At 39.7% G+C, this 20,082-nt stretch overlaps 1 protein-coding gene across 3 annotated transcripts in view; it reads left to right on the plus strand.

Moving 5' to 3' along the window:
* USH1C (USH1 protein network component harmonin) overlaps positions 1-18,133 on the plus strand; it is a gene marked incomplete at its 3' end in the record, with an annotated part of 99,389 nt that extends 81,256 nt beyond the window's left edge. For 2 of the 3 annotated variants that reach the window (XM_084631091.1, XM_084631090.1), the window contains exons 16-21: positions 7,282-7,323; positions 7,586-7,639; positions 9,824-9,923; positions 11,013-11,122; positions 11,834-11,889; positions 17,545-18,133. In XM_084631091.1, coding sequence (XP_084487217.1) covers positions 7,282-7,323; positions 7,586-7,639; positions 9,824-9,923; positions 11,013-11,122; positions 11,834-11,889; positions 17,545-17,557 — 375 coding nt within the window. Of the gene's footprint in view, positions 1-721; positions 785-7,281; positions 7,324-7,585; positions 7,640-9,823; positions 9,924-11,012; positions 11,123-11,833; positions 11,894-17,544 lie in introns of those variants that run through there. The other variant, XM_084631089.1, reaches the window with a different exon arrangement.
* Between the last annotated feature and the right edge of the window lie 1,949 nt (positions 18,134-20,082).

Below are 20,082 nucleotides of genomic sequence, written 5' to 3' on the forward strand. Positions count from 1 at the left end.
GTAAAAACAGCATCTGCTTGACTTGCTCCTGTGAATAATTCCAAGCAAGTCAATGGGACTCTTCATTTAAGTAAAATGAGTAGCATTTGATCCTTAGACAATAGAACTATTCCTCCGAAATAGACCTCAGAATTCCACAATCAAATTGAACTAATTTATCAAGCAGAGACATTTGAAGAATGCCCCCATCCAGGACCAAATCCTGATGTCCCTACAGCTTACCCATTCCTTAGAAGAATTGTGTGTTATTCCGTGGAATTAACCCTGCAAGATGGGGAGTAGCCTGATGGGAAAGAGAAATCTTAAAATAACTCTGTTGTCATTCATCCATACATTTTCAAAACATTGGCCAAGTTTTTTGCATTAAAGTTTCCATAGATTTGAGTGGAAATTGCATAACATAGATTGAGCAGATCTCTCTCTGAAAATTTAGGGGTGAAATGAAGCCTGATAAACAAAATGATTTTAAGAAATCTCTTGAAATGGAAATGTGCATTAATTATTTAGGGCCTGATTCTTCCCTCCAGCCCCCCATTCAGTAATACTTGACTCCATGAGTACTCTCCATTGAAAGTACTCAATGGAATTAGTACTACTAAATGTCAGAGTGAACCATGCCCTTTATAAGGAAGAAGGATGAAGAGAAATTAGATAGGTTGGTTGATTTTTATTTACAGGAAAAAAATTAATGTCTGCTTTGGCAATTTTCTTTCTTTTGCAGCCACAAGAGATGTTTAAAAGGATGGTGGTTTACAATTCATCATTTAGATCTAACAAAAAACAAGTAAAATAACACTTTCCCTCTTTGTTTGTGTGGTACTTTTTTGTTTTGACTGTTCATAGATGATAACCCTTTCTTTTTCTCTTTCCTTTTTTGTTGACAAACTTTTCAGACCAAAGATGCACTATTGCCCTAATGCATGGAAACTATTACTCTTTATAATCTTTCAATGCGTGCATGTGTTCTCCTAAACAGACGCTAAATATAGAGAATGAGAAGAGAGTAGATACCATAGGACAAATTCTCTCTTCAGCTACTCATGTGCTCGCTGATAGTTTTAGGATAGTTGGGCATCTATAACCAAGGTCGAAATATAAAAAAATAATCAATTGTCTGACATTCCAGTGCTGGTTGTTTCTCTTTGTTACATACTCTGCTGCTTGTGCCATCTGTTGTAATAGGTGTATTGTTTTCCAGAGCAAATAGCTAACTGGTATAGAATTATTATTGATTGACTAGATTTTTAAATGAAATCATAGGAAATGGAGATGGAAAAGATCTATTAAATCATCTAGTCCAACCCTTTTCCAATACAGGATTGGTCCCCATGATACTACTCCTAGTGCTTCTGTCCAGTTTCAAATAAACCAAGTGATGAGGTTCCCTTGGAAAGCTATTGCATGGTGTACTACAGTTTGGTCACATTTCACCATGATGAAATAATCCCTGGTCATTGCTTAACATGAGGGAAATTTGCTTTTTTTCTTTGCTGTTAAATGTACCAGGTCATGTACAAAGCATCTTTACTATTGCCAGTTATGTTGGATTTGTTACAATGTTCTATGGAACATCAGTAGAACATGAATTGCTTGAATTCAGAACCAGCAGTGAAGAACAAATAATAACTGTTTTCTTTGATTTTAGTAGTTGTGTGCCTTTCATGACGTTTATTTTTACATGGGCTTTTTTAAAAAGTGAAAGGGTTTTATGGATCGTTTTTCTTGGAGAACAACCCAGTTTCAATGCAATATACTAGATATCAGGAAACTAAAAATTCTCGGTGTTGGAAAAGTTTACACTATATATAATACATTCTCAGGAAAATGGAGACGTAGGGTTGTATGCATTTGATTCAGAGCTGTTGTGTTTTTGTAAGTGCTGTCAAATTAATAAACCATTTGAATAACTGTGAAATGTGACAAATCCCTTCAATCCACAGCAAGCAGGACAATCATGCACTGACAAAAAAGATTAAATCTCTGGTTAAAATGTTCTATTGGCTATTGTTTTCCATGATTTTAGCATGCACTTTTCTGTTTTATTACTCTTCTCCAGATATGATATTGACTAGAAAAATGGAGAATGAATTAGAATTAAACAGCATATTCTTTGCGAGTGAACATATTTTAATCATTAATATTTTCCCTTGTGGTTTTTAAAATTCTCAGATCATCAGATTAGTAACATGTGAAACATTGGCCCAGATCCTGCAATTGGATCCACATGGAAGGACCTCTGCAGCCATGCAGAGCACCATTGCCTTCAGTGTGGCTCCACAAGGTTGCAAAGATCTACTTGTAAAAATCTAGTTTTGGATGAGCAAGGAGTACTGGATTGGTTTTAGACAACAAGAAGTCGGATTCTGGGGCTGATTGCTACTGAATGATATTATAATCTGCTTGTATAACATTAGCATATTCAGAAAACCTATTCATTTATTTTTACTTAATTTTAGTTCTCCCTGGTTGTTTTGAGATTTTTATTTACTTGTTGTTTTTTAAAATTGCTTGGTTGCTGCTAAATATGTAGGATGGGATTTCAGTGGCCAACTCCCATTGGCTTAGGCCCTTTGCAACTTTCAACATTATGCTTCATCTATATGTTTATGCAAATGGCTGCTTGGGCTACCAAATATACAGCATTTCTAGAGTCATTCTGTTCATAGTTACATGCATTCAATCCCATGAACGCAAAGGGAGCTGCATGTTTAGTAAATGAACAGACTTTGACTACCTACCCTCCAGTAGAGCTGGGCAACATTTTTCGGACTAATAGTTCATTCACTGGAAAACACAGTTTTGAGTCTATCACAACTATTTGCAAATTTGTGTCAAGTTTGCAGAATAGTTTTGAGCAAACCAAAAAACGTCTAAAAGTTTTAGTAATGTTGAAGTGACACTTTTCATTTTGATTTTCAGGCATTTTGATGAAAGGAAAGGAGGATTAGATTCAGCAAGTGGGAATGAATGATTATAAATTGCCACTGTGAATAGCAGTGGATAGTCAAATGGGCCAGGCAAAGAGAGTGAGACTAATTCTACAGGCTGGTAGTTAGGGGATTCACCTAGGATGTGGGTGATACAGGTTCAATTCCATACTGCAATGACTCTTTAATTCTTTCTGAAAAGTGGAACAGTTGCAAGAGGAGAGATTGAGAAAGGCCATCCCAGAATATCCCATCGCCCAGTGGTCAGGGCACGCTCCTGTGGTGTTGAAGACCCATGCTGAAATCCATTCTACACATCAGCTGTAGGGGGAGGGGGGAAATTGAACCCAGGTGTCCCACATCCCAGTTGAGTGCCCTAATCGCCGGGCTTATAAGGAAGGCACCACTACCTCCTTCTCCTCATCCAGCAACCTTGTGAATCTACTCCTCCTTTTCTCTCTCGTTTTGGTCAAAATGCCTGAAATTTAAACAATTGGTTTTCAATTAAACATTTTGTTTTGACTTGAGGCATTTTTGACTTTTCAGCTGACCTAGAATTTTTGAAAAATGCCCATTTCAGTTGACCGAAAACAAAACTTTTAAAATATTTTTTGGAATTTCTCATGAACCAAAAAAATCCATGCTTTATTCACTCTACCTTCTAGTCCCATAAGAGGTGGCAAGTCTCTTCCCCAAAGAGGCACTTCTGTAACCTGAGGGCAAGATTGGGCCATTGAGGGTTTTTTTCATCTGGTTTTGCCACTTGACTGAAATATTAGCCCTCTCCTGAATGTGCAATGTTCAGAGCACTGAATACACTGCGAATGACTGTGGTGCCATTTTTCCTGGAAAGTTTAATATATTTCAAAGAATGTGTGGCATTTGTGTGCTTATTGGATCCCGATTGTGTTCTCTTTTTGTTCAAAAGTATCTGTCTACCTATTTATTTATGTTGTTGTTTAAAATATATTTTCCCAAGAAAATTTTCTTCAGGAGCAACATCTGTTTTGGAAGGTCAAGTGACTTGACCTCGGTTACATAATGAAGCAGTGGTTCTGACCAAATTAGAACTCCTTGCTCAAGGGTGACAGGTTTCAGAGTGGAAGCTATGTTAGTCTGTATCAGCAAAAAACCCGAGGAGTACTTGTGGCACCTTAGAGACTAACAAATTTATTTGGGCATAAGCTTTCATGGGCTAAAACCCATGTCATCGGATGCATGCAGTGGAAAATACAGTAGGAAGATATATATATATATATATATATATATATACACAGAGAACATGAAAAAATGGGTATTGCCGTACAAACTGTAACGAGACTAATCAATTAAGGTGGGCTATTATTGGTCTCATTACAGTTGGTATGGCAACACCCATTTTTTCATGTTCTCTGTGTATAAATATCTTCCTACTGTATTTTCCACTGCATGCATCCGATGACATGGGTTTTAGCCCACGAAAGCTTATGCCCAAATAAATTTGTTAGTCTCTGAGGTGCCACAAGGACTCCTCAGGTTTTTTGCTCAAGGTTGTTTGCTCCAACATTATGGTTGTCTAGACCAACCTTTCCTCCTCAGATCAGATACATAAATCAATTATTTAAAATCAGTGGTTCACCTGGATCAGTTTGGTTTCCATTTTCATTGTAAAATTTACAATAATAATTAAAATATAATCATAATATTAATTTATCTAGTATCTAACATGCTGTCTAGGTGCATGAATACAATTTTAAGGGTGAAATTCTAGCTGCATTGAAATCTATGGCAAATCTCCCATTGACTTCAGTGAGGTCAAGATTTTATCTCCTAAGATTTTAATTGAACATGCTAAGTACTGGGTGAGCTGGCTAACTGTTAACTAAAAGATTTAGCAAGACCTCCCCATAGCCCTTTCACCAAAAGAGGTCTTGAACCCCTACGCATCATCCTGTCAGGGAAAAGCCTCTAATAATGGACAGGGTCTGGCTATGTGTGCTGAAGAGTTAACTCTGTTAGAGCAGTGGGAGCAGAGTCAAGTGCTGGAACTGCAGAGTGAGAAGCACTGGTGCCATGGGCTCTGTGTGAGAAACACTGCTACACAAGAGGGCAGTCGCACTAGCTGAGTCTGGAATATTCTTCAGATGCAGCCCTGAGCATAGTGCACTGGAATAATTCACGCTGGGGGTGAACAAGGCCTGTATGACTCTGATACGGTCCATGCCCCAGAGGAAAGATCACAAGTGCTTAGACAGATTCAGATGGACAAAAGCACTTTTGGTTACTGCTGCAACTTGGGCTTTTAAGAGCAGCCAAGAAGACAATGGGCACAACATAGCGCTCCTCTTTTTAACAAAAGGTGGAGAAACCTCTGTTTCAGCTAGACATTGGGGTAGCCAAGAGACTCTGTCACCTGTATTCAGTGAAATAGAGACTGAGTCTGAGGGTAGATGGAGAGGCCAAATTAGACCGGTGAGACTGATGTTAAGCACGGCACCCCTGGCATATACCTAGTATCCCTTCACCTACCGTGTCAATGATTGAAGGACCCGGACTCCCACAATCGATCTTCCTGTCTCCAAGTCTCTATAGCCCCAAATGATGGCAGCTTAAAGTGGTCACGGAAGTGTTGCCGCTGCCAGAGCTGGGTACACAAGCAAGGCTCTCCAAGCTGCAAAATTTATCAATACGACACCCCCCCCTTTCAAACAGAATTAATGCCGAACTTCCATACACCTCAAACCCCTACCCACGCTGCTCACCCAGCAGCTCCCGGGATATCACAAGGGATGTCTCACCTTCTTGAAATGAGATCATCACAAACAACCACCTGCCTATCCAGGAGCCACCTGTGCAGTAATGATAGTTGATCGTGTTTCCTACCCCAGATGCTCTGCTTAAGGTAATGGGCTTGGGCCTGAAAGCTAAAAAGGCAGAGAATCCCCTAAAAATTTTAAAACAAACCCATCTCAACATAACTCTCACTCCACCACCACATCCAACAAAAACAGAACCAGACCCATCTCCAGTCCCACAGCATCTTCCTCTTTATTTTAACACCATCCCCACCAATGTACCATGAAAGTAAAACCAAAAATTATCAAACATCTATTTCCATTAATCATCCCAGAGACTTCAGTGATGGTAGGGGAGAATGGAGCAGCTTTGTAAAGGACTCAGTCCTGTGCACACTGAGCCACTGTGACTGATTATAGAGCACCAGATTCTGCCACCCTGAGTCATGCCAAGCAGTGCCTTTCTCTGTGAGAGCGAGGGAGGCAGAAAATGCTGACCATATAGGGCCAAATCCTGAGAGGTGCGGAAGGGTTGGTGAGTCTACCTCCCTCCCCCGCATTCCTATGATCTTCCTTACCTCTCCAAATGTGGTCTATAATCTTACCAACTCAAATTGCCATCCTGAACCCCCTCTTCTGGCCTTCAAACAAGCCCCTAACTTCTCTGAGGCCATCATCAGAAGCAAGCTCCCCTCAGACCAGGACACACCAACTCAGAGCAGCACAAGACCTACAAGAACAACAGATGCGAAACCTACAGACAAATCTCCACTGCTACAATGATCAACGCCCGCCACAACACACCTTTCAAGATCCGTGGTCCTACACATGCTTATCACAACATGTAGTGTACCTCATCCAGTCCATGAAATTCCCCAATAACTATTGTGCGTGCGAAACCAGGCAATCACTATGCTCTTGAATGAACTCTCACAGGAAAATGATAAAAGACAAAAACACCCTATCACCTGTGGGTGAACTCTTCTTGCAAAGCGATCACTCTGTATCTCACCTGTCAGTCCTTATCCTCAAAACAAATCTGTACAACACTTTCAAAAGATGAGCTTGGAAGCTTAAATTCATAACTTTGTTAGACAAGAAAAATCATGGTCGTAATCAAGACACTGGATTTATGACTTATTACAACAATCTGTTACCCACTAATCCCCATTATTGTCCTGTACTACAGGGGTGTTAATGGGCCACTTCACCTTAAATTGTCCCTTAAAATATATGCTAACTGCTTATGCTAAACTATCTGTTCGATCTGGTATGTAGCTGTGACCCTCTCAGTACCTTTCCCAGAGCTGAAGAAGAGCTCTTTGTAGCTCAAAAGCTTGTTTCTCTCACCAACAGAAATTGGTCCAATAAAAGATAGTAACTCACCTACCTGGTCTCTCTAACGTCTTAAAATAAGGCTTTTAAATATCTTTGTCAGGAGGCATATCAGCTACCTGTATGTCTTTCTCCATGTTACGTTCTAACCGTCTTTTGTAGTTTAGAGTAGTTTTTTCACTAGTGAGTTTGGTGGGATGTTGTGTGTGTGATCTGCATATAATTAAACTTTTATTTATTTTCAGGGCTTCCAGAAGTACGTGGAAGATTTTGACCCCTACACAATGGTAAGAAGATTTAATTATGGCACAGAGGTTAAGATTAAATGATGTGGGGAAAGACAGGGTTACATACTATCTTTGATTTGTGATGTGCCTGTAGAGCTCCCTTTGAGACCGGAGGTAGTTCTGCTAAGGAAGCAGATGGTCCTTAATGGACTAGTGTTCTATTCTTCCCATAGCTGTGATTTAGAAGAGGTGCATCGTCTGAATGACTTCATGCAGCTGCTTTGTAACGGTGGAAATGAGTAACTGATGTGTCTTTTGATAGTTTTCAGCAGATCAGATCATGGGAAAAGATGTGCGGCTGTTACGTATTAAAAAGGTAACCCCTGTAATTGGGTTGAGACATTTTGTGGGTCTGGTGGGCTCTTGATTTTTCAGAGTATATGGGGCACATGATTACATCGTCATGGTCTACCCTTGATGAATCTCTTGTACATAACAGTATTGGGTCTCCTCTCTGACAAAAGACAGGAGATTTGGGTGGTGAAGGGAGGGAAACACTGGTGCTTCCCCACTGCAACCTTCTCCTGCACCAGCTCCCTGCTAGCACTCCCCTCAATAGCATTATGTTCTTATGTTTCTCCCAAACCCCTAGGACTCATGGGGGTACACAGAACAAAGTCCATGCACAGGTCGCGGGACCCCTACAAGCCTAACTCCTCAGTCGTTATTGAGGGCCCAATTCTGCCCAGTTCCGAGTGTACTCAACATATAGTTGCTACTCGCCACCTTTCAGAGTCAAGCCCTGTGACAATCCAGATGCTAACTGCGCGTCATTTTAGACGCAGAGTTCATATGTTTCCCTAGCCCATCTTCGTGCACCCAGATCATGAAAGGAGAGGACTTGAGTGAAAAGAGCAAAAATTAACATGGTCACAAAGCACGACACTTACTATTAGAGACATGTACCTATGAAAAAATGCCCAAAACAAAGTTATGTGATACACAAATGGGACAGTGTGTATAAATGACACGTTCGAGAGCAATCAGTACTGAGTCCAGCTCCCTCATGCTAACATTAGGGAGAAAATTTTCAAAAGTGAGTGAGTTTTGAAAATGGGACTGAGGCTTCTAAGTCACTTAGGTGCTTCTGAAACTTTTATCTCCATGCTAACCAAAAGCATGGACTCCAGTTTGGTAAGTTGTTTAGGTATGTGCCTAATTTTAAGCACAAGTAGTTCCATTGACTTGGAACTACTCTTGTGCTTATAGTTAGGTACATGCTGAAGGACGTTCCTTCCTGAATCAGGGCCATAAAGAGGTTGAAAACTCAGATTCCTCAAGCCACACTCCCATTCCTGTGCCCCTCTTTACGGTTCACTCCAGACAAATTGCTAATCAGGGAAAACATTAGTTTCCTTAACTCTTATTCAGTAGACATTAATGGTAACATCTAGACAATGTAATTATAGGATCTTAGGCCTGGTCTACAGTAGAGTTAGGGCGACATAAGGAAGCTTACCTAACTCTTTAAATGTCTGCACTACAATGTTCCTCCCACCGATTTAATCCACCTGCTACGCCAACCTAAAAACTTCATGAGAGGCGTAGCGCTTAGGACGATGTAGTTAGGTCGACGCTGCCTTTGATGACAGGACTCCAGCTGTCAGTGCCCCACAATGCCCCACGTCAGTCAGTGCACGTGCTCCTGGTGATGCGCACCGCCGTTAGAAGGAGTAGAGTATGGACATGAACAGCCAATTTAATTATTGCGTGGATGTAGCTCAACCTAAGTCGAATAAATTTTGTAGTGTAGACCTGCCCCTAGATAGCAGTGGCATTGGCGTACTATAAAATCTATGAATCCCTGCAAGATTGAATCTCCTTCTTACAGTTACCTCTTCTTCCCACTTCAAAAATGGGTCTTCATGTAAAAAGTCACCACAGTATTTAATGCTAACAAAAATAAATCTGAATTTGTTGATTTAGTCATAACTTTAAATTTTAAGTCAATCTGGGTAATATGCACAGTTCAAACTCTCTAAAGAGACCAACTATTTTTTTCTGATTTTCTTCTTTTGCTAAAAGCGTGTTCAAATTGTAACGAATCATACATTTTTATTTCAATAATGTGACATTGTTTTGTTTTGTTGCCGTTATTTGACCATTTCAGCATAACAGTGGTCATTCTTGGACCTCTTTGAATGAAATAACATGGAAGAATTATGTCCATTACCTTTTATGAACTAGTTTGATGCTGACCAAGATTATAAAAAGGGATTAGTGCCCAACTTCAGACACCTTAAAGAGGCCTGAGTTTCTAAAGATGCTGAAAATCCAGCCTTTCCTATCTCAAACTGTCCACTCAAAGAATGAGGCACTCAAAATCACTGAGCACTTATTAAAACCTTGACCACTGGTACTACTACAGAATACACGAAGGACCTGATCCTGCAATGATTATGTGTATAGTCCTATTCACTGTAAGGGTGGAAGGATCAGGCCCTACTGATTTTGGTGTCTATCTGTAGCGTATTCTGAACTAAAACTTTTTCTTTAATAGGAAGGACCATTAGATCTTGCAGTAGAGGGAGGCATTGATTCCCCAGTTGGAAAAATCGTAGTGTCTGCTATCTATGAGGGTGGTGCCGCAGACAAACATGGTGAGTAACCTGGGGAAAGTCAGGGGGATTTTGAACCTGATTCTAAAGCACTTCATCTGTTAGCCTCCCAAGTTTACGCTTTCTTCATGACTGTGGCTGATGTCTATAGGCGCCAGAGAAATACTTAAGTCCCCAAGAGTTTTATGTTCAAAGCCACTTCAGAACTAGGCCCTTCATTTGGGGAATGGTGCTTATAGTTAAAAATAATTGGAACTGGTCAGATTTTCTGGCAGGTTCTCACTAAGTATAAAGAAAAAGCCACAGCTGCTGTCATTTTAGCAGCAGCAGCCGAAGGCCAGTAATTGGGGAAGAGGAGGAAGATGGAGAGCTACTTCATTATTATCAGCCCAGTTCTGTCACCCTTGCAGTGTAAGTCATCCCATTAAAATCAAGGGTGGCACAGTCTGGCCCCAGATGATTGTTTCAATGAGAGGCGGAAGCTATGTGTCAATGTAACTTACGTTGCTTGGGTCAGGGGTTCAGACTCCTGAGCGACGTAAGTTACATCGACTTAAGCAGTAGTGTAGACAACGCCCTTAGTCTTCTATTCCATATGTAATTCACTCTCTAGTTCCTAAGAATGGCCCTGATCCTGCAAAACAATCCTGCAGTGACTTCAGTAGCAGGCATGAGAATCTGGGTGTAAATGATGGCAAAATTTAGCAAAGTACCTATAATACCTTTGACTGCCCTGTTTAAGAGAGTTCACTGTCAGCAAGTTTCAAAGCCACTGTGGTGGTTAGGAACCCATCTCCATAGTTAAGGACCTACCTGCCATCCCTGCCTTTGAAACTTTCCCCCTTAATATTACCATAGTCTGTTCATAGCCAGGGACTGATTAGCCCTTATTGACCACAACCAACAGAAGAATGTTATACTCACTGCCCCAGCTTCCAGTGATTTTCATTTACAACAAGCCACCTTCTCTGCACTACTTCAGTGTACACCTGGGCATTTAGGAAAGGTTTCAAGCTAATTTACATAAGGATGTTTGTTGAATGTGCATGAAGAAGAGGCATCTGGGAGAGAAGTCTCTGACAGAAATGATTTTGCTGATATGGTATTTTTGCCCTGTCTTTGCTTCACCAGGAGGCATCGTGAAAGGGGATGAAATAATGGCTGTGAATGGCAAGATTTTAGTCGATGTGACACTGACAGAAGCCCAGACAACTCTAGCCAAAGCCTGGAATGTGGGTGGGGTAAGTGAATGGGTGTTTTTCCCCCTGAGAAGGACACAGCGGCCACGTGAGTTGTTTGGTTTAAATGTATTCCGCTCTGGGCATTTCATAGTAAGACTCTCCAAGATGTTAACATTGAAGATGAATTGGGAATTGTCAAGGACTTTATCACAGCATCATAGTTTTATCTAATCCTTCACAAAGGATGCACAAATAACTACTGTTTTGGCTACAGTGAGAATCTTCTAAAGAAGAATGATATCAAGTGTTAAAATTGCCCAGTGCAGGGTATAAATGATCATCGTAAGAGTTTGATACACAGCAGTCGAGAAAATATTTGTTCATTTTGGGATGTAACTCAGAATTAACCAGCTTATTGTTAAAACACTCCTTAGACTTTTGAGACTAACTTCAGCCAGTATCAAATAGATCTTTTTCCTGTTGCCCTTTTCCCTCCTAGCAATGGATTCCTCTGTGACTCTTCCCATGATATTGCCATGTTGGTACTGTAGCCTTCCCTCTGCACCTCCTGCTATGTGGAGTCGCATCGACTTTCCACCTATGAGGTTACTTGGATGTGTCTGAGGGTGGGCAGAGTTTGTCCCTTTTGTGTTTAATCCTGATATGGTTGAAGCTTTCTGTCAAAGTTCCACTTTCAAAGGGTCATGTAACGAGAGATAGAATTACCTGGCTGCTTAAGTCTCTTGTAACGATAATACATTCTTTTTACAGGATTGGATTGACTTAGTCATTGCAGTGTCTCCTCCAAAGGAATATGATGATGAAATGTAAGTGTGTACATTCTGTTTCCCCAGCAGTTAAACAGCTAGTAACAACAGTCTGGCTAGCTTGCCTTTTAACATACAGATAATGTTACTAAGGAATGTTTGTTTATTTTAACTCTTACTCTAATTCCTTCTGTATGCATGGTCATTAATTGCCTTCCTCATAGATGTTATTATACACTATCAACTTCCTTTTTCAAGCCTGAAGATTTAATTATATTTCTTAATCCGCAACTACTATATTTGGCTAATTAAATAAATTAGCCACTTGGGGGAATTTTCAGAAATGCCTTAGTGACTTAGGCACCTCAGTCCCATTTTCAAAAGCAACTGGGGCATTCACTGGGACGAAGGGTATCTCTACGGTTTGAGCTGGAAGGTATACATTCCACCTTGCGGAGACATAATGCTAATTGAGCTAGTGCACTCAAAACCGAGTGTAGCCAGAGCAGCATAAGTGGCAGGAAGGACTAGCTGCCCCAAATACATGCCAAGGACCTTGGACGGGTACATACTTAGGGTGGTTAGCCCCTCTCACCGCTTTGGCTGTGCTCTATTTTTAATACACTAACTCAATCAGAGTTAGCGTGGGTCTTTCTCCTGGAGCTGGAATTTGACCTCCGTTGTATGGAAGGTCTTAGAACAAATTTTGAAAGAGAGAGTAATTAAAGATGTAGAGGTAAATGGTAACTGGGATGAAGTACAACATGGTTTTACAAAAGGTAGATCATGCCAGATCACCCTGAGCTCTTTCTTTGAGAAGAGAACTGATTTTTTTAGACAAAGGAAATACAAGAGATCTAATCTATCTGGACTTCAGTAAAGCATTTGATACAGTTCCAAGTGTAGACATATCCTTAGGCTCCCAAGTACCTTAGTGAATATTACAAATATCTAAAGCAATGAGATAATGCAAAACTAATCAGTATATTCAATTAAGCAAAGGACCAGGTGAGTTAAAACCAAATGGGCACATTATATTGAAACCAGTTGTTTTATTTCGGACAGATATTTTCAAAAACAGAGCCTGGTTTTCTAATTTGCCCCAATGAGACATATTTGCAGGTGCATGCCAAATACACTGGTAATGGGAAGTTATATAGTTCTTATTAAGCCTGATTTCCCATTGCCTACAGGGATCCAGATCCTCAGATGGTGTAAATCCCAGTAGCTGCCCCGACTTAAGCGGGGCTACACTGCTTTACACCAGCTGGTTTCTGGATCTGACCCAGAAACTGTAGTAAAAATGTTTAATACCTATACACGTACCAGCAAGCAAGGAAATAACTTTCATCATTATTGTGTGTTTTCATGTCCTGTACATTTGGCCCTACTGTTCCCTCATCAGCAATCAGCCCCAACACAAACAGAAAGGGTTTTGAAGGCAGTGCAACTGTGTACAGACAAGGGTATCTCCTGCAGCTGTAGCCACTGCAGTGGTGAATAGCCAGATCTGGGTTGATACATACTGTTTCATTGTGAGGATGCATTATTTTCTAAAGCATGTGCCTGCCCGTGCATTGCATGCCTCAGCCTCTCTTCTTACTTGGGTCTCACATGGTGTATTGGCGTGTCCTTTGCGCTTTTGCCTTGTCTGATTTTGCTAGAGCACAAGGATTTACAGTTTAGAATGATCAAATTTAAACTATGTTTTTAATAAATTGTATTAGTGATCATAATTGAATAATAATTATTATTATAATTTATATTATGGTAGCAACCAAAAGCAATAACCAGGATCAGCGCCACACTGTACAGAGATATAGTAAGAGACAGTAGCACACACATTTGGGCCTTTCTCTGGGTTGGGATTAGAATTAACTTGTCAAAGTAACAAAAAAATTTATATTGCTTTAGCTCCTTTTTGTTAAGCTAAGCAAAACATGTCTGATTACATGTATCTGTTTTAGGCACTTGTGGAAGACCAGTCACTGTACTATCTTCCAAAAATTAGTAGTACATTTTTTTGAAATGTTTTGCATTAGAGATGTAGGACAAAGGGTTACATGTTGCTTACACATGTGAATTGTTACACATTACTAGTTTGCACAAGATAAGACAAATTGTACAGCACCACTGGCTTGGAGATGCTCATGAATATCTGGGAGCAGAATTTGGCCCTTTTTGACCCGATTCTCACCTAATATAGATCAGCATGGTTCCATTGATTTCAGTGGAGCTACACTGGTTTATGCCAGCTGCAGATTTGGCCCTTTGGGTGGGTGGTAGTTTTGTCAGATCAACAAAATCAGCACATTTAAAGTGCCAAACTTCCAGATGTGCTGAGCATCCCATCTCCAGCTGAAGTCAGTGGGAGCTGTAGATGCTTTTCAGCTGTGAAAATCAGATCCTTAAATCTATATCGAAAACTGGCAGTGTTCAAGTGCATAACTTCAAGATTTGTATTATTATCAGCATGTATGAGCATGTGCGTGTTATGGGAAAACAGGTCAAGAAGTGCAGGGATAAAAGGAGAATATCCGAAAGCTGAGCAGAACAAAGAACCGTGCACAGAAAATTAAAATCAATAGTACAAGGTTCTTTAGCCATACAAATAAAAAGCAAACCTGGAAAGAAATGGGACCACTAAGCACTGAGGACAGGATGGAGATTGAAGATAATCTCTGTATGCCCTAATATTCAGTGGGAGTTAGGCACCTAAATACCATTTCAGTGTCTGGGCCTAGGTCACTACAGAAACCCAGGAGTCAGTGACTGACTGAATCTAAGGGGAAACTGAGTCACTAGCAGGGTCCACTGCCTGGTCTGGATGGGCCTAGTTACCCTTGCTCAGGGCTGTTCCTAAAGACACATTCTAGCCCTCTGCAGATCTAGTTTTTATCCAAGACTATGAGTGTGACAGTCCATTTAACTGACTAATAACGAGATAGAGGCTTATCTAGCATCCCATAAAATAATATATCTATGTGAGCCAGTTAAGAGCAGATTCGTCTGCCAGAGGCAGGTATCGTGGGATTTGATGGAGCTACGGTTCTTTCCATCAGAAAAATTCTACCCTTACCTAAACAAAGAGTAGCATTCTGTGTGTATTGACGGCAGCAAACAAGTTCCCTCAGCAAACAGACATAATGCTTCCTGCTGAAGGAAACTATTTTTCTATCTAATATATCGGTCACCCTAGTTAAATGCCTGTTGTACAATCAGACCCTCCAGGGTTCTGTTGCAATAAACTGGAGCTGATATTTGTTTGGCATCAGTGTGATCACATGCACATTTGATTGTTGTTCGTGTATCATGGTGCCTCTGCTGATATTTTTTTTTCTCTTGGTCTTTGGAATAGTTCTCATTCTTTCCACCCCAAAACAAACATTTGCACTTGTGCATATACACATATAGCTTGATCCTGTCCGTTCTGATTGCACTCATGCCCCAGTGGTCTCCTCAAAAGGGGCACAGCTGTTTACAGGATTAGATCCTCACCCACACTGGCATGGGAGAGCCTATTGTTACATAGGCAGTTGTGAAAACAATTACATGAATTATATCTCAACACCACTTTTCTTATTTTAGGAATTTATGGTTATTTAGGCAGCTAAAAATGACTCCTTCCATGAGTCCAAAGAACAAGAGTTACTATTAGGGCTGTCGATTAATCTCAGTTAACTCATGTGATTAACTCAAAAAAATTAATCGTGATTAAAAAAATTAATCACGATTAATCACAATTTTAATTGCACTGTTAAACAATAGAATACCAATTGAAATTTATTAAATATTTTTGGATTTTTTTTTTACTTTTTCAAATGTATTGATTTCAATTACAACACAGTATACAAAGTAGACAATGCTCCCTTATATTGTTATTTTTATTACAAATATTTGCATGATAAAAATGGCAAACAAAAAACAATATTTTTCAGTTCACCTCATACAAGTTCTGTAGTGCAATCTCTTTATTGGGAAAGTACAACTAACAAATGTAGATTTTTGTTGTTGTTACATAACTGCACTTCAAAACAAAATAATGCAGAACGTTAGAGCCTACAAGTCCACTCAGTCCCTACTTCTCGTTCAGCCAATCGCTAAGACAAACAAGTTTGTTTACATTTACAGGAGATAGTGCTGCCCACTTCTTATTTATAATGTCACCAGAAATTGAGAACAGGCATTTGCATGGGACGTTCGTAGCCAGCATTGCAAGGTATTTATGTGCCAGATATGCTAAACATTTGTATACCCCTTCGTGCTTTGGCCACCATTCCAGAGGACATGCTTCCATGCTGATGATGCTCATTAAAAAAATAATGCGTTAATTGAATTTGTGACTGAGCTCCTTGGGGGAGAAAATGTCTCCAGCTCTATTTTACCTGCATTCTGCCATATATTTCATGTTATAGTAGTCTCAGATGATGACTCAGTACATGTTGTTCACTTTAAGAACACCGTCACTGCAGATTTGACAAAACACAAAGAAGGTACCAATGTGAGATTTTTAAAGATAGCTACAGCACTCAACCCAAGATTTAAGAATCTGAAGTGCCTTCCAAAATCTGAACAGGACGAGGTTTGGAGCATGCTTTCAGAAGTCTTAGAAGAGCAACACACTGATGCGGAAACTACAGAACCCAAACCACCAAAAACGAAAACCAACTTTCTGCTGGTGGCATCTGACTCACATGATGAAAATGAACATGCGTTGGTCTGTACTGCTTTGGATTGTTATCAAGCAGAACTCATCATCAGCATGGACGCATGTCCTCTGGAATGGTGGTTGAAGCATGAAGGGACATATGAATCTTAAGCGCACTGGCATGTAAATATCTTGCAACTCCAGCTATGCCAACAGTGCCATGTGAACACCTATTCTCACTTTCAGGTGACATTGTAAACAGGCAGCATTATCGCCTGCAAATTGTAACCAAACTTGTTTGTCTGAGCGATTGGCTGAAGTAGTACTGAGTGGACTTGTAGGCTCTAAAGTTTTACATTGTTTTATTTTTGAATGCAGTTATTTTTTTGTACATAATTCTGCATTTGTAAGTTCAATTTTCATGATAAAGAGATTGCACTACAGTACTCGTATTAGGTGAATTGAAAAATACTATTTCTTTTGTTTTTACAGTGCAAGTATTTGTAATAAAAATAAATATAAAGTGAACACTGTACACTTTGTATTGTGTGTTATAATTGAAATCAATATATTTGAAAATGTAGAAAACATCCAAAAATATTTAAATAAATGGTATTTTATTATTGTTTAACAGTGTGATTAATCATGATTAATTACTTTTTTTTAATCGCTTGACAGCCCTAGTTACTATTCACATTATACCTTGGTGTATCTGTCAACAACCGTTCATGTCTCTTTGTCTTTTTATTGCGGGCCTGGTTCTATTACTGTACTGTCATTTAGTGATTGTCCCAAGAATTATCCTTAACTGCTTCTCAAACCCAGTTTATAGTGTAAACTTTCTGTGTGCTTTTCATGCATGGTTTTTCTAAATATGATTACAGGCCCCTAGAAGGACTAAGGTAAGACTTCTCATGTAGGCTTGCATGAAGATTTTGTGGTCGTTCTCTCTCTGGTTAGATAAAATGCAAACCAAAATCAGCCAGTTGTGATTTCATTATTTTATATGGTGCTTATCACAAACTCCTACAGATGCATTCTAGCTAATTGTTTCTTTTTTATTGCAGGACTTTTTTTTAAAGTAAAGAAGGTAAAGTTGAAGAAACTAAGTCTGTGCCCTGAAGAAAGCTGCTGATTCATAAATATCAAATCAATACCATTGCAAAATCTACTTTTATATGAGAGAAATATGATTTTTGACTGTACTGAGAATTCAGTTGGACTAGAGAGAAACCTCATATTTAGACTCTTTGGGCAACTTATGTAATTTCAGGATCTTCGCATCGATCCAAAGCAACATGTGCTTATAGGAGAAAGATAATTCCTGAGAAATGTTGCCAATGCAAAATAGTTTATTCTATAAAATCCATTTTTCTATAAGGTTTAGGGGTCAAATTTTGAAAACCAGGCTCCAAAAGTGCACCTGCAGTTTGCCTAGAAATGGACATCAGTATGCACAACTGAGGAGTTGAAAATCATATACTTTCTCACAAGCAGTTTCATAAGTCAGCTTGGAGGGGATTGTCTGGCATTTTTACCCTACATATTGTATTTTTCTATTGAGGTCTGAGGGATCAGTGTTTGTAACGCCTGTTAACATGAATAGATATTATCCTTGTAAATCAATCAAAGACCAATTCTGCCTCCCTTCTGCACAACGGTGAATTTCACTCAGTGTGTGTAAGACCTAGACCAGTGGTGGGCGAACTGTGGCCACCGGGAGCTGCGGGCAGCCATGCAAATATAAACAAACTGGCGTTCCGCCAGTGAATTACCCTGACGGGCTGCGTGAAGGCCGCAGGTTGCCCACCACTGACCTAGATTGATTTTGAACGCTTGCGGGGGCTTAAATGGTGCAAAGGATTTATGCTGATTCTGTACAGAGGTGAGTTTCATCCATTGCGTAATATCTTAGTCAGCAAGGATTCCCATTGACGTCAATGCACTTGTTCAGAGTGAGGTACTACTCAGCCTGAATATTGGTAGCAAATCAGGCCCTCAGGTATCAATGGGTGAAGAGATCCAGTTAAGGATACCCTTACTCGTTTGATTAGTACCCAACGAGACTATTAATGTTAAGGCTAAAAGATCACACCCAAAATATAACCTCATATTATCAATGACTCAGTATCTTACAGTTAACGATTATAGTAACTCATCTGATTTTAAAAGAAATTGATAAAATTGTACTTTTTAGAACTTGTTCTGAATCTCTTTTAAAGCCATTGAACGTTTCTTACAGTAAAAGTTCATCTTGCCTTCCTTAGATTACCCTAAATAACAACATGCACAGAGATCTAAGCAGTTTTTAATTTCACAGACATTTTAACAACTAGAAAATCAAGATGAAACTAACAGATTTTATTTCTCAATCAAATACTTTCTTAAATAAGTGCAAAATCTTGTCAGATTCAACACCCGGTAGATGTTAATAACACAGAGGGCCTGATCCTTGGCAGGGTAAATTTGTTTAGCTCTTTTATAGAATCAGACCTTATATCATCTAAATATTCCATTACGTCAGATTTCAAAAGACACCTAACATGAAGACATTATGTATATTCCTATCTGTATATTGCATTTCATGTTGTCTTTAGGTTTTTCCTTTCTAATTTACTAAGAGCTGAAGCCCATAATTCATACACAGTAGGAATTTTATATGCTCAAGGCATATGGGATTGGGCCCTAAATGTATAACATGACAAAATAACAAAGTATTAATTCCAAGTTGAATCATAATGGCGTACCACTATGTGCACTGATATCTTTACATGTGAGCTGATCTCTTTGGTTTCACATGCAGTAATCTATCAATAAACCAGTTTATGTATCTGGGTAGGATACATGTTAAACTTTTTAAATCACTGTCTTACAAATAAATAGCACAAGAATAAAATTGTTCGTGCCAAACACAAGAACTCCTGTTTCTTTCTTTATGCACGTGTGTTGGGGGTGGGGTGTAAGAGCAGATAATAGCAATCTGCTGAGGATACAGTTTTTCCAAGCCAATCTTGAATAATAAGCTTCTTTGCAGCAAAACAAAAATGCTTCAGGAGGCTGGAGGGAAAGATGTTGATGGATAGATGGAGCTATGGCTGGTCTGAGCAGCAGTAACCCCCTCCCAGATTTTCAGATATGCCCAGTTGCTTGGGGGCATGCTAGAGTTCGGCTGCTCCCTTCTACATCCTCTCCCAGAGTTGTAGAGTCCCTATCAAATGGAATAACCTAAGCACATCAAAATAGGGCCAAGAGGAGAATGCAGCAGAGCATGCTCCCTCTTCTGCTCTGGCTCCCCGCTTGCCACATGTTGCCACTGTTGTGGAAAACGAGTCACACCATCTGCTTGGTTCAAACAGTTTGAGGCCTTTTATTGAATACAAGCATGCAGGGAGAGGGAGACAGAGATGGTCACACGCAGGTGCCACTCTGGTCTCTGTCTGCCCTGCCCCTATAATACCAGTCTTATATAGGTCCAAATCCAAGCCAAATGATACATTTCCTTATTAGTTATTTTTTTCACCACTCAAGCATTATTAATAAAACCTTATAGGGAGATAATGGAAATACAGTTTCATAATTAGCACTGTGTTGACACACCTTGTTGT

This window comes from Lepidochelys olivacea (genome assembly GCF_965140295.1).
Source record: "Lepidochelys olivacea isolate rLepOli2 genome assembly, chromosome: 6".
Classification (NCBI taxonomy): domain Eukaryota; kingdom Metazoa; phylum Chordata; order Testudines; family Cheloniidae; genus Lepidochelys; species Lepidochelys olivacea.